At 46.9% G+C, this 24,536-nt stretch overlaps 2 protein-coding genes across 8 annotated transcripts in view; one reads left to right on the top strand and one right to left on the bottom strand.

Moving 5' to 3' along the window:
* LOC144152907 (zinc finger CCHC domain-containing protein 24-like) overlaps window positions 1-24,536 on the top strand; it is a 349,875-nt gene that overhangs the window by 116,056 nt on the left and 209,283 nt on the right. The window lies entirely within an intron of this gene.
* The window catches only part of LOC144152881 (sodium-coupled monocarboxylate transporter 1-like), a 121,957-nt gene that overhangs the window by 18,329 nt on the left and 79,092 nt on the right, over window positions 1-24,536 (bottom strand). For all 6 annotated transcript variants that reach the window (XM_077684410.1, XM_077684419.1, XM_077684436.1 and 3 more), the window contains exons 7-8: window positions 21,175-21,304; window positions 777-865 (exon numbers count right to left, since the gene is read on the bottom strand). In XM_077684410.1, coding sequence (XP_077540536.1) covers window positions 777-865; window positions 21,175-21,304 — 219 coding nt within the window. The remainder of the gene's footprint in view (window positions 1-776; window positions 866-21,174; window positions 21,305-24,536) is intronic.

Raw genomic sequence — 24,536 nt, forward strand, 5'->3', positions numbered from 1 at the left:
CGGAGGCATTCCCGGAGGGCCATTTCCTGTTTATTGTACTGAGTTTTCGTGAGTTTAAGATAGGGAAGCGTATAAAATTCGGGAAAAGATAGTCGCTTCCACTATCTTGCGAAGTCCGGGTTCTTTGAGGCCTGTTTTGTGGCGGGTGACTCGACGAAGCATTTTAGAGGTTAATTTGATCTGTCTGATGATAGGTTTGGTCCATACTGTTATCTTCCCATCTTGTTGCCATATAAAGCCGAGGATACGGATGTGTGGATGTCGGGGGATTGGGTAGTCGTTCGCAGTCAGGATGAGGATGGTACGATAGACGAACGATAGACGTCTGTTTATTTCCTGCTCTGATTAAATTCGGAGCAGAGGCACCAAAGCGCACGATCGGTGTGATTCCCTGGCAGCGCCTCATTGCACGCAAGGCCGGAGACATACACCCCATTATGTCGTTTCTTTGTTATTAGCCTACACTTACTGAACAGTTTGGGATAGTGGATGTAGTTGATCCGGGCTGGAATGCAACGAAATGGTCATTCGTACCCCGAAACCAAGCGCTCTTTTGTTCGGTTCGACACCCTGAGAGCAACGCGTATTTATAAACGAATACTGCTCCGCAATAACTAAGAGAGGCTAATTGAGCTAATGTTTTCTAAACTACCAGTTCTCATGGGACCCTCAACCCAAACGTACTTAAAAAAAATAGCCCGTGTGTTGAGTTCGCAATTTAAAATAACCACCGTCAAAACGAGAAAACATACTCTTAATACGCTGCGGTACGTTACCTTATTGACGCACTGACGACGCCAGCCAGGAATACTCCGGGCAGGCCAGGAAAGCCGCTTAAGTCTTCCAGGACGTAGAACGGCAGCAACTGCAAGAGCATATATGAGAAAAAGAAAAACAACAAAAAAAAACGATTTTTAAAGGAATTGTTTTCTGTCTCTCACAGAAATTAACTCAAATTTCTGTGACGGGAACCCAAGTTGCGAGAAAAAAAATCCAATATAAGGTAATGTAGGCAATAGGGTGAAAAAAGTCCAGTTGATAGAAAAAGAACTGTGTTTCCTTGCTACAATGCATTGAAAGTTGATACTGTGTCCCACAATGGGCATTACGATGAAGCAATGCGGCGTTTCAGGACCAAATCTAGGCATTTTTTTACTGTTTTTCCAACTTTTTCAGAGGCAATGCAGCTGCATAACGTGTTTATATTGTTGGCGGTTACTGCGAAAAAAGAAAAGAATTGGGAAGCGAGTAGTGGTGAAACGGTATACACATTAGCTTTGAAAAAAAACAGCGAAAAAGCTCATGTTCAGGAGCGTTTCGTACTGTGTGGCGTTCTATGTAAAAATACAGGATTGGGCGCATTTGAAAGAGTGTACAAAAGGCATTTATTTCTGAAAGTTTAATCGGAGTGCTTTTTGTTTTAAGGGTCATTCCACGCCAAGCGACCAAGAAAGTGTGCTGGACCATGTCCAACTATAAAAGTCATGGTCGATCCCTTCACTCACTGTTCGTTTTCGTAACCAATTTCTGGGGGAATTTTTTTTCTCTCTCGCAAGCAATGTGAATATTGTGGTTGTGACCGAAACATAGGTTGCGAGAAAAAAAAACTCCCCCCGAAAAATGATATACAGAGCACAGTAAAAAAATTCCAGTTGGTACAAAAAAATGGCAGGATCTCCACTCCGTGGATGATGGCGAGGGTGCCGGAGTACGGGGACTCGAAATGACATCCAAGTTGCGCCCCGAGTGACATCCGATGTGCGCCCCGACCGTCATTCGATTTTAGTCGCTTTGCCTCTGCTTGCCGCGCTTTCGTATTCGGAGAAGCTCGTTGTCTTCGTAGACGTTGAGCAGCAGCGTGACGCTTCTTACGTTCGTTTCCGTTCATGGCGGGAAGAGGGTGTGTGATTTCTGGAACCCGTGTGGTGCACCCGCGGCGCCATCTCGTGTATACGCGTAGCGCCATCTAGCGTACTTCGATGCAGTCACTGTGTATTACAACTTGATCACAACCTGACTACACTGGTGTGTTTGCGCGTTTTCTTGTGGCTAGGTTATGTTTGGGCCTGTTTTGGAGTGTTCTTGTACCCTTTTAGGTAGTTTCCGCACAGATTTTCGCTTGATGGTGGTGTGCGCACGGATGGACGCGGTAGGACATTGGGAGGTCCTACTGTACTCCGCACCGCTACAGGCGAGGGAGTAAGCCGTTTTACTCTCGGGTACTAACTCACAGTCGTAGCCCAGTGGGTAAGATGATGGTTGGATGTTTATGGCGCAAGGCCAACTAGGGCAAAGAGCGCCAAAACAATGGTTAAATATGACGGATGAAGATGTAAATACTAAAATTGCTCAACAAAAGCAAAAATGAATCAGTAAAATCAGTAAAAGACAATGAGGATGGCTGGTGTAAAAGGCCAGGGTGTGATAGTGAATAGCATGAACTTAGGCGCAAAAGCTACGCGTGATATGAGATGAGTTGTAAAAATTTGATATCACTAAGAAACTTGAAAGTGTGTTGTAGAGGAATCATAGGATTATCCGCTAAAAACAGTGCTGGGTGAAGTGGAATGTGTTGTCTGTAGAATTGAGGGAAGTGCTTGCGTCTAGTTGTGTGGAGTGCTGTGCATGTAATGAGGACGTGAAGTACAGACAGGCCCTCCCCACACCTGCTACACAGGGGTCTTGGAGATCCAGTGAGCAGATGGGAGTGTGTCGCGTGCGTGTGGCCTATCCGTAATCTAGCTAGAGCAACTTCTATGAATCTGTTGTGTGAGTCACTAGTGTATCGTCCTAGGTGTGGTTTTATTATGTGTAACTTGTTGTCTGTCCATGTACTCCAGTCGGCTTGCCATGTTTTGCGAAGGTGTTGTCTTATGTGTGGCTTGAGGTCAGTGTAAGGTATTGTTGTTATGTCCACTGTATTTGCAAGTGCAGCAGCGGCAGCCATTCGATCGGTGGTCTCATTCCCCGCGATTCCAGCATGGCTTGGAACCCAGCACAGGATTAGTTCAAAATTTTTAGCATATATGGACATTATGGCATTAAAGACAAGATTGACAATGTGGTTTTTCGTGGGTCTGTGTGAAGACAATGCACGCACAACACTCAAAGAGTCTGTAAGATGACGGATTTAGGAATTTGTTTTTCCAGAATGTGCTGAACGGTGACTAAAATGCCATAGGCTTCTGCTGAGAAGATAGTGGTAAGTACTCTCATGGTTATGCAAGAATTAAAGTTAGGACCATGAGCGGCGCAAGACACCATAGTTGAGGTTTTCGAAGCATCAGTGTAAAATTCGGCACATTTTTATTTATCCTGCAGGGACAAGAAGTGCTGCAGAATCGCAGCACCCGGAACCCTGTTTTTATCCATTTTCATAAAAGAAACATTACAACAGACAGGCTGCAGTTGCCATGGTGGCATAACGTCAAAAAAACCCAACAGCAAGACTTGAAGCTTCCTCTCTCACCCTGAGTGAGTAGGGCAAAGAAGCAGATGGACGATTCGAGAATAGCTGGGTTGCAGATGTATCATTGAGGATGGGTTTAAAAGGATGGTTACTCAATGATGAGACCTTAAAAGCATATAATAAATCTATGTATATTCGCTGATGTTCCAGGCACCATTTGTTGCTTTCAACGTACAGACTTTGGGCTGGGCTAGTGCGGAACGCACCAGACGCAAGGCGCAGGCCCAAGTGGAGCACTGGATCAAGCATTTTTAGTGCGGTTTTTGATGCCGACCCATACACGACACTACCGTAGTCTAACCGAGACCCGACCAAGGCGGTAAAGACCCGAAGAAGCAGTTGTTTGTCTGCACCGTAGGATTGGTGGGAGAGGACCTTGAGGATGTTTAGTGTTTTGAGGCATTTATGTTTGTGCTTTGATGTGTGGGATGAACGTGAGCTTTTCATCAAATATGACACCTAAAAACTGATGCTCCCTTTTCACAGGAATAGGTGCACGGTTAAGCGTAATTTCAGGGTCCGCGTTAATCCCGAGCTTGCGGGAGAACACAACACAAGTACTTTTGGCCGGGTTTAGTTTAAACCCTTTAAGGTCCGCCCAGCCAGCAAGTTTCTTAACACCGAGCTGTACTTGACGTTCGCATATTGACAGGTTACAGGATGTAAAAGATATTTGCACATCGTCTACATAGATGGAACAGGAAATGGTCGGCGGCAATGCCTTTCGGAGGGAGTTCATCTTAACTATAAACAACGTGTAGCTTAGAACTCCACCTTGCGGGACACCACTTTCCTGCAAATATACATTAGAAAGTGCACTGCCAACCCTCACTCGAAAGGTTCGTTCGGCCAAATAACTACAAAGAGTGTTCATCATGTTGCCGGAGACACCAAATGACTTAAGGTCCCTGAGGATGCCGTAGCGCCAGGCTGTATCATAAGCTTTTTCAATATCGAAAAATACAGTAAGGCAGAACTGTTTATGGACAAATGCGTCTTTTATGTAGGATTCCAGTGCAACAAGTTGATCATTGGTAGATCGCCCCACCCTGAAGCCTGCGTGGCAGCCCTCGAGAAGACCGTTGTACTCCAGAAAGTACACGAGCCTACGGTTTATCATCTTCTCGAGGAGCTTACACAGGCAGCTTGTCAGGGCGATGGGACGATAACTTGCTGGAGAGGAAGGGTCCTTCCCCTCCTTCAGAAAGGCCACAACTATGGCCTCCTTCCAATACCTTGGAAGCTGCCCCGAAAGCCATATTCTGTTGTAGAGGTGTAGGAGTGTCTCAAGAGTGTCAGCGTGTAGGTGTTGTATCATGGTGTATGTAATGCTGTCTGCCCCTGGAGCTGAGGGCTTACAAGTGGCAAGAGCAACCTTCAGCTCACGAAGTGTGAATTCAGAGTTGTAAGCAGAATTCGACTTGTTCTTGTCTCGTAAGGGCTTCTTTTCTGCAGATGTTTTGTGTTGCATGAAAGTAGTGTAGTGTGCTGAGCTGGACACGTGTTGGAAGTGTTGTGCGAGTGTGTTAGCCTGGTCTTCCAGTGTGTCCCCTGTTGTACTAACCAGGGGCAGGCTGTGTGTCTGTCGTCCTTTTAGTTTTCGTATACGTGTCCGGACTTTGTGTGTGTCTGTGTATGAATTGATGGAAGTGAGAAAGGGGCGCCAACTCTCCCTTTTCGCCTTACGGCGCACTCGCCTCCCAAAAGCCTTGGCCCGTTTAAACGAAATGAGATTATCTGATGTGGGGTACCGGCGAAGGACACCCCACGCCTTGTTCTAGGCCTCTCGCGCCCGCCTGCAGTCCTCGTTCCACCAGGGCCTCCTTGGGGTGCGGGACCCACTGGAGGCCTGGGGAATGGACTTTTCGGCGGCGTCGAGGATGTGCGCCGTGACGAGTTGGGCGGCTTCCTCCACGTGTAGGTGTTTTAGGGATGTGTGGTGTAGTTGAGATGTTTGTGTGAATGTGCTCCAGTTTGCTTTTGATTCATTAAACCTTTTATGGGAAGATAGACTGCTCGGGCCTATACCTATATACGTTAATGAAGTGGGGAAATGGTCACTACCATATGGGTCTGTGCCCACACCCCACTCAAGACATGGAAAGAGAACTGCGGAACCAATAGCCAAGTCAAGATGCGAGTATGTATTGTGTCCTAAGTTATGGTATGTAGGCTGTTTTTTTGTTGAAAAGGCATGCTCCGGAGGATGTAAGAAAGTTCTCTATCAGGCGACCTCGGGCATCCGTTCTGGAGGAGCCCCAAAGAGAGTTGTGCGCATTAAGGTCGCCTGTTAGTATGTATGGTTCGGGCAGCTGGTCAACCAGTGCCTCGAAATCAGAGCTCAGAATTGCAAAATCAGGAGAGATGTAAATGGAGCATACCGTTATCAACCTATTAAAAATTATTGTACGGATCGCTACAGCCTCGAGGACAGTGTTTAAAGAGAGAGTGTGGCATGCTAATGATTTCCGTGCGATAATGGCCACACCTTCTGAAGAGTGGGTGCAGCCAACCCTGTCCTTTCTGAATACCATGTACCTATTTAAGAAATTTGTTTGTTTAGAATTGAGGTGGGTTTCCTGGAGACACATGATACTTGGCTGACTGGCATGCAGAATCTCATACACATCGTCAAGATTTTTAAGGAGGCCTCTGCAGTTCCATTGGATGATGTTTTCTGTTCCCATTATTTAAATTTATGAATGACTAGAGTGTGTGTGTTCGTGTGTGTTCATGTGTCGTCTTTCGGGGCTGTTACTCTTGGATTAGGCTTTTTAGGCCTTTCTACTGGCTTGGCCGTCGGAGGCCGCTCCTTGCGCTGCGTTGCAGGCAGGAACGGCGCGACGTCCATTTCGTCATAAGATGTCCTGGGGGTGCCCGTCGGACCAGGCCCCCTTGACTTGGTCCCCCTTCGGGAGCCCTTCGTTTGAGCCGCCACCGCCTCGGGCGTCGGGGACGCCAGAAGTGGCACGGGCAGTGCGGTGACGGTGGGAGCCGATGCGGGGCCCCCGATGTCCATCCCCTCGACACCCTCCAACGCACTGGAGGACGGGGAGGAAGCGGCGGGAGCGGCACCGGTCCCAACGGAAGAGGTTGGCACCACAACCGCTGCTGTCTCAGCAAGCGGCGTGGTGGCGGGTTGGGCTGCCTGAGGCAACCCAGGGGGGGGGGGGGGGGCGGTGGAGGGACCAGGTCAGACTCGCTGAACTGGGTCCCTGTGGACACCAGACGCCGCTCCGCCCCCCGGCGAGCTGCGTCGGCGTACCTCCCCAGGGGGAAAGAGGCGAACCTCTTTCGCGCCTCTGGGAAGGTAAGGTTCTCAGTGACTTTCACCTTGATGATCTCCTTCTCCTGTTTGAATTTCTCGCATGTTCTAGAGTAGGCCCCGTGGGGTCCCTGGCAGTTAGCACAGATCACAGATGAGGGTTTGCGATGGGCAGTTGTCAGATGGATGGTCGTGTTGTGCACACTTGGCGCGTGTTAGTCGACCACGGCAGGCGGTAGTGCCATGCCCAAAACGGTGGTATTTAAAACACCGGCGCGGGTTGGGGATGTACGGCCTGACGGGCCAATGAATGAAACCTGCATTTACTGATTCAGGAACTGTGGAATGGTCGAAAGTCAATATTACATGTTTTGTTAGGATTTCCTTGTTATCTCGACGAATCATGATATGCCTCACTGCTGTCACACCTTGGTCCTTAAGGCCTTCCAACAGATCGGTTTCAGTTTCATTCATCAGATCTGACTCAGAGATCACACCCTGGGAGCTATTAAGGCTGCGGTGGGGTGTGACCCTGATGTCGAGATCTGCGATGCGAGTTTGAGTCAAGAGATTTGTATCTTGTTGCTTGTCATCCACTTCTACAAGAACTTCTCCTGTTCTAAGTTTTTTGGCTTTGTAGGATTGACCAACAATGCCCTCAAGAAATTTGGAGATCAGGAAGACAGACTTTTTGGTAAGGGGGTTCGACGCATCAACAGATTCAATTACCAAAAACCTACCATAGTTTTCCGGCTTTGGGAAACTCGTCGTTGGCAACGGAGGAAGTATCGGAGGAAAGGATACTTCGGTGCGGCCCCTTTTAGGTGGCCGATCTTTGGATTTAGAAAATTTGGAAACCATACGGCATAGTATAAAAGCAGGGATACGGGGGTACTTTCTCCTTTGACCTTACCCTGGTAGTCAAAGAGGTCCCGGAGCTCCCTACCTGGTAGAAAGGCAGGGAGCCCATCGGCCGGAACTTGGCCAAGGCTCCGACGGCAACCGTTTACGGCTTCTACCCTTCACCTTTAAACACCTCGCCACGGTTGGACACGGCTTATGTATGGGAGCTCGGGGTCCGCGGTGTCGCTGCTCACCGTCACCATGAATACTCAAGGTGCCCCGTGCGGGGCCCAGTGGGTAAGACGACTGGCACTAACTCTGTCTGGTCTACCAGACGCAGGCTCTAATTGTGCCGGTGCCTGTGTGATTTTTTGCGATTGTAAATGCTATGCGCACGGACGCGGAAGGAGATTTTGAGGTCCTAAGGTACTCCGCACCTAAAAGAACCGCGCTTCCTTGCTAGGACGAATTCAAAGCAGCTAGTGTGTCTAAAAATATGCGTCGCCAGGAAGCATTTAAGCGTTTCTGGGCCATATTCAGACATTTTAAATGCAGAGAATTTCTTTAACTCACATGTAGCGTCCGCCGTCCATCCGCAACAGCTCAGCGCGCAGGGGCGCCCTCTCCCCCATTCCTCCTCTCCCGCATCACGCTACCCTCCTCGCTCTCAACAACAGGTCCACACCCCTCCCCCTACACTATATAAAAAAAACAATAGTTATCGGCGCCTGGTTTCGATCCCACGACCCTGTGGGCGGAACGCGAGGTACATGGTGCTCTTCCCACTGCGCCACAAAAGCGACACAGAATCAAAGGGTACGAACGCGCCTTATATCCTTGGCTCATTCAAACTACGTCAAGAAGCTGCTGATACACGGCAGCAGTTGCATCGATCTCGTCTTCACCAGTTGCTGCAACGCACGACCACTGCTTAAAGACCCCTTAACAGTACACTTTAGCGACCACGAAGCCGTCGTTCTCAGCGTCCAATACAACGACAACAGCAACAAATAAATAAATAACGACTTACAACAACCTACTCCTTGCCTTCACTTCTTGCTTCACAAAAAAAAAAGAAAAACCCATCTCTCCACGAGGGGGGACTCGAGTCGCAAAATCACGAAAGTAATAATTAATATATGAAAGAAATAATAATAATTAATAGTAATAAGCAATAATAGTTAACACATTCACTACTACCCCACCACCACTCCCCAAACACTAACGTTAACGCAATACAACCACCCCCTACGCGACGCATTTACTCGAATCCCCCCTCGTGGGGAGATGGGCCCAATTTTTTTACAGCTGTTAAAGGGGTCCGCCTTCCACCGATGCGTGGATGTACATGTAACCAAATAAAGCAATATATTAGCAATCTCCTCCCGCAAGAATTTTGTTGAAGCGATGAGTATTAGCTGAGAAATCGTAAATCAAAAACCGCGCATTATCGTCGCGCCGCGTTTCCTCCTCCTTTCAACTTACTCTCCGCTGTTGACGGCGAGCGAGCCTTCCCTCCCATGATGCTGCGCTCCTCCGCGGTGACGCACTTCCGCTATTGCGCTGCTCACACAGCCGTCTGCTACGGGCAAGCTTTGTTGACACCATGAAGCCCGCACTCCGCTCAAGGCTGGAAAAGCGAACGAAAAATCTGGTCCCATGTGTGCGGCGGCCTGGACTTGCCCTTTCGCGGTGTACGTTGCTGCAGAACTTTGCTATCGGCGGCACGCGACTTTTTATCGGCGGCGAACTCGCAGCCGCACGGGCAGGATCATGCGCTCGCTCCCTTGGATGCACAGCACACTGTTTATCCAAAAAGCGCCGTATCAGATGTGGCCCCGCTGGTGCCGGGTCTTATTTTGTGGCGGTGGTAATTCCTGCCGGCGGCATGTGAAAAAGACATTTTAAACCGATACAGAACCCGTGCACAAAACGCCAGTTCAGCTTGGGGCGACGCGTGGTGGAGAGCGGCAACGTTGGCAAAACATGCTCCGCCGCGGCTCTGAGCTTTCTAGCACTGGAGCGAGCACCATTTCTTTGACAATATCAAACATCGGTTGCCCTGGCAACAAGGCACAAACCGCTCTGGAAGTCAGTTACGGTTGCGTGATCCCGGTTCAGCTTGGGGCCCCACCTCGCGGCATATGGCCACTGCAGGCATACTACTCACTCCCATTTGGAAGTGCGAGATGCGTTTGGCATTACAGGAGGCTATGGTGTGTGTGTCGTGGAAGCCTTTGTTTCGCGATGAAATGCGACGTTGTGCTTCTGCGGGTGGATAGTGCTTCCCATGGTCTGGATTATCTTTCTCAAGCGGCGTACGACTCAACCTCGCATGGGGTATGTGCAGTGTGCGTGGCTAAAAGCCATCTCGGCTTGTGCGCCAGAGTTAAGTGACTTGCTGTTCGTCCCCGCAAACCGCGCGCGAGGTGAGTGCCGAATTTACGAGGGGCAGGAGGAGGCAACCCATCGTCTGTCAATCGCGGTTCGGACTTGCAACGCATGTTGTGACGTTGTGTTCGTTCGAAACGCATCTCTGGATTGTTTGGAAGTTGAATAAAATGTATGCGTCAAACCCGGGCATTCGGCTCAGGGCGTTCTCTGCGATTGCACGAAAGAAGTGCCACGGGGCTTCAACGCTTTCTTTATGGAACGTACTCAAGTAAGAGAATATCCATGTCGTGTTATGGCCGTGTTGCATTCAATACAAACGGTTAAGCGTTTGTTTACACTTGTTTCGTTTGTCGTAAAATGTCCAAGCACTCCGGCACTCCACTGGCAGATCAGCCAGCGAGCCGACGCTGAGCAGACGACTCATATCTTTGCCGGAAAAGTGCGTGAAAAAGCCGCCCAATAGCAGGATGTCTAGCTCATGACGAACATCTGGGAATTGATGACGTAGACATGTGAAGATGGCGGCGTCCAAAAACACGAAGGGAAGGGTGAGAAAAAAGCGACAAACTTTGCTACAAAAGTGTGAGCTTTCCGCTGCGCGTAAAAGAGTAATACTTGGCACAGATGATGTTGACGACCCAATCTAACGATTGCGCTAGTCAATTTAGTGTGCTCAAAACGCCTTTCAGGGCCCCTTTAAAACTTTTACATGCGACGCTGAGAGCATCTCTTGTCGGCGGCCCTGTCCTTCCTGCGTGCGTCCGTCGTTGTCGTTGTCGTCGGCGTCCGCACTCTCCTCCGCTCACCCCCTCTCCTCTCCGATAGCGAACACTCTCTCGCGAGGGGCATTGGATTGGATTGGATTGGCTTGGCTTGGCTTGGCTTGGAATGGATTGGATGGGATTTGGATTGGATTGGATTAAAGTGGATTGTGTTGGATTGTGTTGCGTCATAGCCGCGGCAGGCGCACTGGCGGCGGCGCGTGCTCAGGTGAGAGCAACGTTTTTAGATTAGGTCAGTTGGCAAAGAGCGCGGCCTTCCAAGCACCGCGGCGCGGGCCGGTGCTGTCGCCGACCAGGCGGTGGCGCTGCGGTAGCGTTGAGATCGGTCTCGGCGCGTCGTCTGCTACTCCTTGCTTGGAAAGGCGCCGGTGAACGACCACCGCACACCGTTAATGTTCTTCTTTGACATGCGAAATAAAAATTCGCTCTACTCTAACGCTTAAGTGGCTGAGGGTTTACAATTTTACCGACATTATAACGAGAAACAAGCTGTACTTAAGAAAAAAAAAAAAAGACAAGGCAAACACTGCACAGTCCGCTTGTCTTCGGCTGCTTCCCGTTCCATTTATTTATTTTTTCATTTATTTTTCCCCAGTACGGGATCCCTTATAGCTCAATAATGTTTAAAGCATACCCGAACACGTCTTACACTTCTGAAACTGCGGGAAAGCCTACAATAGTCAGCCATCTACTTGGAATCAAGAAAAGGCGCCTCGACATTTTTATTTATGCTGTGGAAGCAAATGCAGTAGGTACGTTTTCACAAGAACATATTTACAACCCCAACAAAACTGATCAAGTGAGCCGATTGGAAACCAAGTGCTAACGTGCGCGCTCACGCGCACGCGCTCAGCAAATTCTTGGTATTTTAACTGCGGACACGAAAAATTATGATTTGTTAAACAGCTTCGCTGTTAACAAAGAAAACTGAACCAATTATTAAACCAATGTTTTTTTTATTTCCCTGACAGGTATAAATGTGGTTTCTTAAAAGAAATAAACGTTTTTTCTCGGATGAGAATGTTTGTCGTACTGCTATTCTTTTTTGTTGGTTCGTAAATCTGATGGACTATCTGTTAGGGTCACAGACACTTTCATTTATCTTCTTGTAGTCCTGATATGCCGATATTTTAAAGCGTTAGCTTTCACTTATCTTCTTGTGGCCCTGCTTATGCCGATTTTTTAAAGCGTTTAGCCTGGTAGTTTTTCCGCTGAGCCATCGCTTATGCTGTCTTCTGCGTTGATTTTTCCTGCTCGTTTCTTTTTGCAATCTACAGATAGGCAACACTTCTCAGTTTTGACTAGTCAGATTAATTTATTTATAAGAGGTTTAACGCGCCGACGCTTCACAGGTGATGAGGCGTGCCGTAGTGGAAGGCTCCGGATTAATTTTGACCACGTAGGGGATCTTTAACATGCGCTGAAATCTCGAACGCACGGGTGTTTTCGCTTTCCGCCTCTATCAGAATAGCGGCCGCCGTGGCCGGGAATCGAACCCGAGTCCTTGCGCCCAGCAGCACGGCGCCTTAGCCACCGCGCCGGGTAGGGATCTGATCTGACAGCACCGTGAATATGTTGTGCCACACACACTGCATGCCCTTTCACGGCAGTTGTTGCGGATGAAACGTCTGGAAACAGGTAACATTTGTTCCAAGGGCTGATCTTTAAGGCAACAATGTAGCGAATAAATGTTGCTACATTCTCCTGCCTTGACAGCTGAGGGTGAATATTCCCATTTTTATCGCTGTAGCTACACGGCGGTACAAGTAAACCTCTTGAATTAACTTCATCCGACAAGTTTTGCCCGACTACTGCACCCTTCTCAATCAGCACAATTGCACCCAGAATGTTCGAGCTTGTAGAAGATAACCAGGCTAGACGAAGCCTTCACATTCTACGATTGAAATGTCGGACATTTGCTGAATTCCTGCATAACTGCGAACCACAACTCATGCAGTTCCCAACGTACGTGCTGACATCGGCGCTTTCTACACCACTCGCGCCACTTACGCCAGTTTCCTCGCGCAAAAGCCCATCATTTTGGCAGGACGCAACATAGGTGGGAACCACTGTCATCCATTTGGATGGTTTTCGGCATGACTTTGACGTCTTTGGTGGCGAAAGATGCTCAGGTATGTCAGGGAAAATACGGGGCGCCGCGCGGTCTCTCAGAGTCCACCTGCTTTACGGTATCCTTACAGTTTGACCGTTCACGACGTGTTCGTAACAGTTGACGACGTCTGAAGGCTCACAATGAATGTCACAAACGTATGTATGTCTATGTCGTAACGTTGAAGTTTTTCCGCGGAATCGCGATTTCCCACGCCTTCAATCCGTCAGGACCGGCCCTTGGGCGCTTTGACGAAATGCCGCTGCACGGACTTGACCGCTTCCGAAGCATAACCCCGAACGGCAGCCTGGCGCGCAGGACGTCAACAAACCGCACCGACACTTCAGAGATCCACTAAAATATGTATGCATGATGACAGCACAGAGCTAATACGTTAATACAGACGTGACGAGCAGGCGAGCGCCAACAGCACAGCGAAAACACATTGCCGGGGCGAGCCTCGCTCCTCAAACTAGATCTCAACGCAACGCCAGCGCCACCTGTCGGAATGGCGACAAAATGGTACCGCCTCTCGAGGCGCAGTTTGCAAACTGACCTAATCTAAAAACGTTGGGTGAGAGCGAACACTCTCAACATCTGCGGGTGTGCGGCCCAGCGCGCTCTCACTCCGCCGGTGGGCGGCGCTGCGCGCGGTGCTGCGCATGTGCAGTACTCTCTCTCTCCGCGGTCTCCTCTCCTTCGGGCGCGCTGCGCATATAACCGGTGTGCCGCTCTCCGGTGGCCTTTCGGTCGACGGTTGCTCTCCGCTTGCGCTTGAACCCCCCTCAGCGTCGCATCACACCAGGGTTCCCGCGAGGGGAGGTGGGCGTAATTTTGTTAGGGGCAATTAAGCGGCATAACTTGTTTATATTGTTGACTCTACGTGCGAAAAAAAAAACATGGGAGTCGGGAAACGAATAGTTTCAGAGCGCTAAAAACATCCGCTTTGAAAAAAATTGCAATATTGCTGATGTTCAGGCGCTTATCGCAGAAAGGACATTCATTTCTGAAAGTTTAGTAGGAGTGCTTTTTTGTTTTAAGCGGGAAAAAAAAAATATATTTTTTATATTGAACGGCCCCCTGGCCTGAGACGGTGTGCCGTAAGGCCGCTTCACTGCACCGACGTGCCCCAGCGGGAGGCCAGAGGTGCGGCGGTCACGCAGTTCGAGAAACCGCATGCTTCGTTTGGTACCCACGATGTTGTACGCTTGGTTTCCGCATGCACCTTTCGACTATCCTCTGCGTCGCAAAGGATGGCCGAATGATTCCATAAAACCGGAAGCAAGAAAGACTGAAAGGCGACGCCACCTGTCAATTAGTGAGGACAGCGCATGGTGCAGCGAAGCAGGGTTTACTGGATGGATAGCAGATGTTGGTTGCCGACAAGAAAGAGTATTTTAGGTTGTGCTAAGTTCTTGGAAAAGTTTCTAGACCCAATAAAAGAGCCCAAGCTGCACCACTTCATAAGCAAACAGCAAGAAACGCATCTGAGGGACCTGGAAAGCAGCCTGAAGAATAATGAGGTGATTCTTTTTTGGACTTCGAGCAGAATTATAGTTTTCTCGTGCAAGATGCTCCCTCATCGTACCGCCGGGTAAATACGCAAGCTACGATACACCCTTTCGTTCAAAAGAAACTGGGCTCCCTGTGTAAAATCACATTCGTGATTTCGGACTGCCTTGACCACGCGACGGCGACCATGGCTACTTTTTAAGATGAGGCGTTAAGAATTCTGAAACAAGTATTTTCTGCTGTCGGGAAAATTCGCTATGTTGGAGTGGGTGCATCATCTCAGTAGAAGCACAAGAAAAGTTTTGTAAATTTGTGTTACCATGAAAATGAGTTCAATTTATCGGTCGAGTGGAAATTTTTGGCAACGTCGATTGGAAAAAGAGTTTGAAACAAGATTGACAGCGTAGCAGCGTGGAGCGATTGGAATTCTGGCCCGGCCTTAAGAGTGCTTACAAGGGAAAAACACTTACACCCACCAGCTTTTTACATGGACGGAAAACATTTTCGTTTCGTTTCATTTATTTTACCCTCAAGGCCAGAGGCATTACAGAGGGGAGTGGGTTACAAACACAAAAGAACAGATAATACAATGCTGCAAAAAGGTAGTGTATAACAGGTCTATGTGGTTCCTAAAGTAACAATGTTAGCTAAAGTTATGCGAAACTGTTGATTGTTTTCAATGGCGGTGATTGGTCCGGGAAGGTGGTTCCAGTCATATACTGTGCGAGGCATGAAAGACTGAGAACAAGATTTTGTGCGACAGGACATGATTGCAACTTTATGACCGTGATCAATGCGGGCAGAAACATATGAAGGCACAGAGACCAAGATGGAACGCAAGTAGGGATTGTGATGGTATATTGTATGAAATAAACAAAGACGAAAATACTGACGACGATGGGCGAGCTGGGGCAAATTCAAGGTATTTTTCATGGATGTTACGCTAGATGCTCTACTGTAATTCCCTGTAATAAATCGCGCAGCGTTGTTTTCAACGAGTTCGAGAGATTTGATTAAAATTTCAGTGCCAGGATCCCATATTGGTGCAGCGTATTCTAATTTAGATCTTACCAAGGATGTGTACAAAAGTGTCTTAAGGGAAATAGGAGCAGATGAAAAGTTACGGTGAAGGTATCCAAGCATGCGGTTGGCGTTGTTAATTATTTGTTCAATATGCAATGCCCATGAAAGCGACGACGTTATGTGAAACCCTAAGTAGCGATATGACGTTACGGATCCGAGCGGGACGTTGTTGAGATGATAAATGGCTGGAGAAGATGAAATCCGTGAGACACGCATAGTTTTACATTTAGTAGTGTTTAGTTCCATGTGCCACTTCCTACACCATGCCGATACCGCGTCAATATCATTCTGAAGCATGTTAGTGTCGTTATCGTTGATTATTTCGCGAAAAATAACGCAATCATCGGCAAATAGGTTAATACTAGAAGAGACACAATCAGGTAGATCATTAATATAAATTAAAAAGAGAAGGGGGCATAATACCGAGCCTTGAGGCACGCCAGAGTGAACAGGGCTAGGATATGATTCTTGGTCATTACACGTTAAGTACTGTGAGCGGTTCAGAAGAAATTGTTCTATCCACAAAAAAGTGTTACTGTCTATGTTAAGTTGGCTAAGTTTGAAGAGAAGGGATTTATGGCATACTTTATCGAACGCTTTTGAAAAGTCAAGAAAAAGGCAATCTGCGCATGAACCACGGACAAGAATGGTATTAAGTTTATGAGTGAAGCAAAGTAACTGCGTTTCGCAAGATAAAGTCTTCCTGAAACCGTGCTGATAAGGCGAAAAAAAAGAATTTGTTTCAAGAAAAGTTACTAAGTTGGAGTACAAGATATGTTCTAAGATTTTACATGGGATGCTGGTTAACGATATGGGTCTTTACCGGACTTATGGATAGGCACCACCTTCCCGACCTTCCAGTCAGCAGGGACCGTGTGTCTGTCTAGTGACTGCTGAAAAATATGAGCCAGAATAACCGAGAAACGCAATACAGTGTTCTTAAGAAATTTTGCAGTGATAAGGTCAGAGCCGGGACTTAATGACATTTTCAATGATTCAATAATTTTGGCAACACCTTGTGGATCAATTATGACAGGGTTCATTGGCGGGTACTGATATTCGGTCTCACAGGAAGGTAAATCGCGAGAAGAGGTTAAAAAATTTTGAGAAAAAACACTGTTAAGTACGGATGGACAGTAAACATTCGGTATAGAAAGGCCACTGGAATCGACTAGCTGTATACATTGTTACGCTCTGGGGGATTAATATCTCGCCAAAACTTTTTAGGATCGTTAGTAAGCATAGAGGGCAATGTATGTTGAAGACAATTATTTTTCGCACGTTTTAACTCGTTAGCGAGTTTGTGAGAAGCCCATCACTGGTCGGAAGGAAAGCGCTTAGCTGCCCTGAAAGAACGTTTCTTACGATTAAATAGCCGTTTAACAACACGACATGCTTTATTGACGCCCCCCCCCCCCCCCCCCAAGAGCTTCTGCCCGTCTTAACCACAGTCACCCAATCTCTAGAATCAAGTGCCGTACATTATCAATGAATAGTTCTTTCTTTCCTCACGCAATAGCAATTTGGAATTCCCTACCCAATGACATAGCTTCATGCCCTAACCGAAAATTATTTCGCAAAAAACTTGAAACGGCGAACCTTTCAGCCTTCACGTGATACCCCTGCCGAATCGATTGTGAAAATTCTGTTGTCACGTTCTCTCTTTTTTTTTTCTCTCTCTCTCTCTCTCACTCGAGTAATTATGTTCACAATAGTTTCGCTATTCCTAACCGATGTTGCTTTTATTGTAGTCTTGTTTTTGTTGTTGTTATTTTCGGTGTATGTATGTATTCTTATACCTTGGCGCAAGCCCCCCCTTATGTAATGCCTTCGGGCCTTTAAGGAGCAAATAAATGAAATGAAATGAAATGAATGAAAAGTGGGTGTTGAACCATGGTGCATTTGGGTTAGAGCGGAGACTGCGCAAGGGAATGTATTTGGTTGTCAGCTCGTGTACTTTATATTTAAAAGCGTTCCAATTCGTTTCAATCGTTCTTTCGTCAAAATGCTCTAAGAAAGGGCCAATAAACCGGAAAAGTTCGGTGTTAATAATGTCAAAGTTTGCATTGTGGTAATCGCGTATTTCTTTGGTTCTGCTGATCGTTTTTGGGACCAAGGTTCTAACTTCAAATTAGATAAGCAGGTGATCACTAAGTCCTGGCAAGTACGATACTTCAGGGACGAGTTCGGGGTTAGTAGTCAGGACTAGATAAAGGGTGTTAGCGACTGCATTTGAAACTCTTGTTGGATCGAGAATTAGTTGGGACAACGAAAACAAAGAGCACAGGTCTAAAAATTCGGTACATTGAGTAGAGGACGGGATGCATTTCGGAGGTACAGCAGTCCATGAAATTGATGGAAAATTGAAATCGCCTAATAAAAATAGCGAAGCATTCGGGTGACGTGTCGTAACAAAATTAAGCGCATCGTGCAATTCGGAAACAAAACTAGGAGGGTAAGAGGGGGGGGGCGGTAACAGACCCCAAAGGTGCATGTGCAGTACCCAATTTCTACACATGGCCAGACAGCTTCAAGCTCAGACTGAACATGAATGACGCGTGACGGTATAGATTTCCTTATTGCGAGCAGTAGACCACCGCCCTGACGCAAAGTTCGGTCGCGTCGATAAATATTAAAACTTGACTGATTCAAAAAAATTTCGTGGTCATGAACATTTGAATGCAACCATGTTTCTGTCAATGATATTATGTCGGCGTTACACGTATCAATAGCAGAGGTAAGATGTTCACGCTTGTTAATGACACTTCGCGTGTTCGCAAGAAGTATGGAAACATTTCAGGCTGGTGAAACAAGACCGTCTCCCCTCTCGACTTCCTGAAAGGTGTATCCTTGCTACCCAGAATTTTCAAATGGTAAAACACCAACGTCGGCGACCACGGTGGAGTGCGCAGCCTCGGAAATGCCCCAAAGCATGGCTGTCGACCTATGATCTACTACATGTATCTGCATGAACGAAGCGTCGTGGGAGAAATTTAAGAGCTCCTTCAACTCATCACTTGGACACTCACTCAAAGGGTTCAACTTTCAAAAGGACGACTCAGCGAGCAATGGAACGGAAGATGATAGGTGTAACATTAAGGGACAAGAAGAGGGCGGGATGGGTCAAACGCGTGTTAAGGACATATTAGTAGAAATTAAGGAGAAGAAATGGGCGTGGGCAGGGCATGTAATGCGAAGGCTAGATAACCGTTGGTCATTGAGGGTAATAGAGTGGATCCCTAGAGAAGGCAAGCGTGGCAGGGGGCGGCAGAGTGTTAGATGGGCAGATGAGATCAAGAAGTTTGCGGGGATAAAGTGGTAGCAGTTAGCACAGGACCGGGATAATTGACGATCTATGACAGAGGCCTTTGCCAGCCAGCCAGCCGCACTTCTGTAAAGCAACTAGCTACGTGACAACCCAAAACGCGCGCGGCCGCCGCATCTCCCGCTGCCACCGAGGTTCTTGGTGCGCTGAAGCGAACTTACGGCCCGCCGGCTATTGCCTTGGTAGCCGCTTAATATAACAAGCATTTTCTCGCTTGAAACAAAAAATACTCCGAGTAAACTTACCGAAAGAAATACCCTTTCAAATGAGCTCAAGTCTGTATTTTTATATGGCCTGTCCTACACAGCGATAAACGTCTGAACAGGAACAATATTGCAAATTTTTCAAAGTTAATTTGTTCAGCGCTCCGAAAGTACTCGCTTCCAAACTCCCATATTTTTATTCCGAAATGACCGTCAACAATATAAACACGTTATTCGGCCGCATTGTGTCTAAAAATGTTGTAATAACTGTAAAACAATGTCTAAATTTGGCCCAGAAACACCGCATTGCTTCACCGTAGAGCCTGTTATTAGACACGGTACACGGACTCTCTTAGCGTTGTACGTGCACTTGCATATGGAAAGCGTTCGAAAAACTTTGTCATCAATCATGTTTTTAAGGCTATCATGTCTGCATATGCATCAAACCTTCAAATAGCTTTCTGTTGGGTTCCAGGGCACTCTAGAATTGCCGGGAACGAAACCGCAGATCAAATGGCCACTGCTGCTACACTCTTGAATATAGTGGACATAGCAACAGTGCCGTACACAGAAATGAAGCCACACATCAGACACCAACTTCGCAACAGATGGCAAACATACTGAAGTGAACAGACAGATAACAAGTTACACGTTATAAAACCACGCTTGGGACCATTCGCCACTGACACACGCAACAGATACACAGAAGTTGATCTTGCTAGGTTACGGATAGGGCACACACATGTCACACACTCGTATCTGCTCACGGGGCATTCAAGACCTCTGTGTAGCAGGTGTGGGCCCTATCCGTAGTTCACATACTCATTCAGTGCAAAGCACTTCACACAACACGACGCAAACACTTCCCACAACTATACAGACTACACGTCCCACTACACCCATCGTTTTTCTGTCTGACGATCCCATGTTTCCTGTCAAGTGCGTTTTTAAATATTTAGAAGAAGTTAAATTTTTACACCTAATTTCATACCCCGCATGATCACTCCCTGGCCCTATACACCAGCCATGCTCATTGTCGTTTTCTGATTTTACTTTTGTTTTTGCTGACTTATCTTAGTGTTTACGGTTTCACCTCTCATATACAACCATTGTTTTGGCGCTCTTTGCCCCAGTTCGCCTTGAGCCATTAACACCCAACCATCATCATCACACGGTAGAAGCTCTCAGTGCGCTGTAGCAAAGGGGCGCAGTTTTTTCTATCTGCTGGTATTTTTTCACTGCGCTTCGTACATTATATATTTTTGAGAATTTAATTTCGAAACGTTTTTGTCACAGCCGCAATATTCAAATTGCTATCCGAGACTTGTAGACTCATGACAGCCATGTACGAGATGTCTCGTACAAGGCTGAGTTGATCCTACCTTCGAGATGCATCAATGATTTGATGATTTCCTAATGGTGCAAATACACCAGAAATAAAAGCCTGACACATCACACAAAAAAAGTGAGAAAGTTCAAAAAATCTTCCGAGGAACTCTCTACAATGGTGAAGTTACGTTAAAGTTCCGAGTATTGTATCGTGCGTATGCCATGTGATGAAATCCGGACGCGGACAGAGTGGGGACGAATGCAAAGCAGGTGCGACTGCCGCGCGGCTGTTGCTTTTGTTCTGTTTGCCCATAAATGGCACAAAAAGTTTCTAAGGCACATAAAGCACATAAATAAGGCACAAAAATACTTTGCCTGTTATACGCTAAGTTCGAAAGGCTAGTTCTTTAGCACCTTAAAACGTCTTTTACTGCCCGATTGACAAATTAAAAAAAAAAAAAAACACCCTTGTGTTCCCTCTAACACCACGCATCTCAATAACCAATCATTCGGTTCAAAACTGAAAAGCAGACGAATGACAACGCGGAGCATACTATCGGACTAAAAGCGGCGGGGGGGGGGAGGCCTGATTTCATGCAATACAAGCGTGATTTTACATAGCGCAGATCAAGTCTTTTGGGGCAACTCGTTTTTCAGGCCACATTAGTCTTCAGATTTGATATCGTAGATGCAGCGAACAACCTTTCAGGAGCACTGTGGCAAAGCAGAGCCACGGATACGTTGTGGTGTTCGGGGTGCGACCTGTTGTGCCCGTCCCTTCAGATGGGCCCGTCCGTCCTTGTTTACAGTAGCGGGAGTAGTGAGAGGAAAGTTACAAGTGTCACTGATGTGTGCTCACCTGATCTACCCTTTGGATCTGTCCCAACATCTGCGGGTCACAGCCGCGATAGCGGCAACTGAGAGCCGCAGATTCAGCAGCTAGGAGAGCATAGTAGAGGCACGTCAGCACGGTCCCCACTACGAGAGTCCTGAAAAGCATTGGGCATCGCATTCGAGAGTCAGCAGAATCAGCAGCTCCTCCTCAATACCCAACTCAACGAGGCTATTTTCCTGGTTTCGGATAGGCACGCAATGTAATTTATTTGTTTTTTTACTCTATGCATCTTTTTCGGCGTCTGCTACACGATATCATAAGTTTATAACGCTAAAGCATTTGCACAGGACGGATACATTTGAAAATGCCCTAAAAGTAGTTATCTTTCTCCCTAACACACACGCGTACACGCACGTACACGCACACGCGCGCACACGCACGCGCACACTCTTGCCCTCTGTTAATTTTTTTTGCAGAGTACTTTTTCAAATGTCAATCTGTAACACGCAAAAGCACATGGTGCATTTTATGCATATGCTTATTAATACCTCTTTTTGGTAATTGGAAATAAGAGTGACGTAGCTCCTGGCACAATGCGCACCAGTATCATCATCATTGTACATTTGTTCTCATCCTTCGCCATGAAAGAGTTTTGTTGGGGGTTGCGTCCGTGTTCCTGAGGCAGGCGTTACAAATGCCAGCGTTACAGCGTCGTCTTTTCGGAAAACTTGCGAAGAACTCTAATTTACAACACCGTTTTTTATCACCATACTGAACTGAAAAATTTTTTATGACCCGTGCAGGAAACTGGAACACGTTTGTTGAATTAACCGTCTGTCAGCAAACAAGTGTCAGGAGGCAATGGCTGGGCATACAATGAGTCAAAATATTCGCTGGTCCTTGAAGAATAATTGAACGAAGGGCTGGCATTCAGACTACCAGAAATAGCCACATGTACATGCTTATCTTGTGCTAACATGGTAGCGACTGATACTCATAATATGCGAAGTTGGACGCAGCCAGCCAGCCTTGCTCGATAAACTCAACGTTTACGAGAAAATATGGAACTTTCGGCATGAAGCACGAACATCAGGAACAAAGCCCAATAAGAGGGTTAACAGGGGGGAAAAGTGGGCATATGTGACAGGGTCATTTCCGTCGAAATAACAATTACAACGACTTCCCAAGCGTCCGCCTAGGGTATTAACAAACGGAATTGTAAATGTGTCTTGAGTTCCCGACCGCATCATAACGCGTCTCTACTGGTCAGTGGTCTTATAAAATTGACAGCGTGGCTGCGTCGCCTTAGCGCGCAGGCTAGGGCTATTACTTTTCGCACCCGGACTATAGGGTTCGAAACCAACCATAAATTGACGGTGAAATATGCCAAAAGCAAAAATAAATCTAAAGCTAGTATTCCTAACGTCATGGATGACATTAACTACGCAGGAAATACAAAGGGCAAAGCCGAAAGCTTCAACGTGTACTTCCAATCCGTGTTTAATAGTCAAGCTTACCCCAATACTACGCCAAAAATTTTAACGGGTATACGCAAATGCAAGACAGTAATATTAGAAAACGGCATCGTGTCTCTCTTACAAAAATTGGATATGCATTCAGCTCCTGGTTCAGGCTGCATATCAAACTTTATCTTAAAGTACTGTGCAGTGTCTATAGCCCCCTTTCTAACCTTCATGCTCCAAATCTCTTCGACTGGGCCGACTGATTGGAAGAATGCAAATGTAAATGCGATATTTAAAGGAGCCATGAAGAAAAAAACACAAGTTTGGTTCATTCGCAAGATCGCCTCGTTAGAATCATACTGACACCAATTTTAACGTAAACTTCGCACAAATAAGCTACATAATTAGGAAAAAAGGGAATGGCCATGCGACCCACTAGCTCATTTCCCGCAACAGAACCTATGATGCTCTGCGATTGGCGGAGGGCGGCAAAAGCAAACGCTAATTAGGCAGAGCTTATAAGCTTGCCGAACGAGCTATTTGCGCTTTTTTTAGGGCACATTCTTTTCAAAGCCCTAAGAATGTTGGGAAAAACAGTGGAAGTCACGAAAGCACACGTAAGCATAGAAGTACCGATGCGTAATGCTGTTGGTACTGCGCGCACTATGCTTGGTTTAGCTGCACAGGACTGCGGGGCTTTGGGGTTGTTTCAAACGACACTGGCCGTTTGACGCAAGTGACGATGTCTTACGTGACCGTATTTGTCGAGCGAGCACCATGTTTCACGAAACGATTGTCTCCATGAACAAAAAAACTTTCGTTGATTCCTCTGTCATAGGAATCAGTAAAACACGGAAGTAAAATGTGCAGCGAAATCTGCAGCTGAGCACGATTTGCGGGTCGGCGGCTGTCTTGTGGGTGTGCTTGGCGGGCTACGTCCTGCTGGCGGGTCGCTTCGGCAAAGGTGTACTGGCGTCATTTCCGTGATGGATATGACGTCAGTGACATCTTGGGGTACCGCGGCATAAAACACTTTCGTAATAAAATATGAAACCCGAAAACGAACAACCCTAAGTATAACGTACTGTTTAGTACTTAAGGTTGCTTCCCCACAAGAATACCCTGTGTGCAGGGGTGCACCCTTTAAAGGCCACTTGCTTCATTTTACTGGCGTCACTTCCGTGACGAATATGACGTCAGCAAAATCTTCGTGTATCCGGGAATAAAACACTTTCGTGTTAAGAAGCCAGGTACATATACGTTCACAAACAAACCAAGGGCAGAAAACGGCTTGCCGTGCTGTTGTGGCGCCATCTAGGTTCACTAACGGTAAACAAGGCCCTGTGATGTCATTGCCGACCACGAAAACGCGCGTTTTAGCGGGAAAATCAAAATTGTAACTTAAATTAATTAATCTCCCAGTGATTAAAGCATCGTTTGCATTCGGACAAGCGCTGGGGGCACTATAAAACACGAAATCTTTCGAATAACACAAACTTGTGTTTTGTCTTCATGGCTCCTTTAAAAGGGGCGACAAAACCAAGTTTTCTAACTACAAGCCTCTCTCGCTGACAAGCGTTTGCTGTAAAATGCTGGAACACATAATTTATACCAACTTATGACTCATCTACAAAACAATAACTTCTTCGCCCCAATGCAACATGGTTTTAGGGCGGGCTTATCGTGCGACACGCAGCTTATTGAATTTGGGCATGACATCTCAACTTCCATTAACGCAGGCACTCAGGTTGATTATATATTTCTGGATTTTCGCAAAGCTTTTGATTCCGTTCCACATTACTTGTTACTGCGCAAGCTATCTGTTCTCAACATGCCCAGTGAACTGCTGAAGTGGCTGGATGCATATCTTTTCGAGAGAAAACAGTGTGTTGTGCTTGAAGGCGTGAGTTCAAGTATTTCTGT

The sequence above is a fragment of the Haemaphysalis longicornis genome, unplaced genomic scaffold (genome assembly GCF_048455015.1).
Source record: "Haemaphysalis longicornis isolate Haplotype H1 unplaced genomic scaffold, Haemaphysalis longicornis Haplotype H1 scaffold_1, whole genome shotgun sequence".
In the NCBI taxonomy this organism is placed as follows: domain Eukaryota; kingdom Metazoa; phylum Arthropoda; class Arachnida; order Ixodida; family Ixodidae; genus Haemaphysalis; species Haemaphysalis longicornis.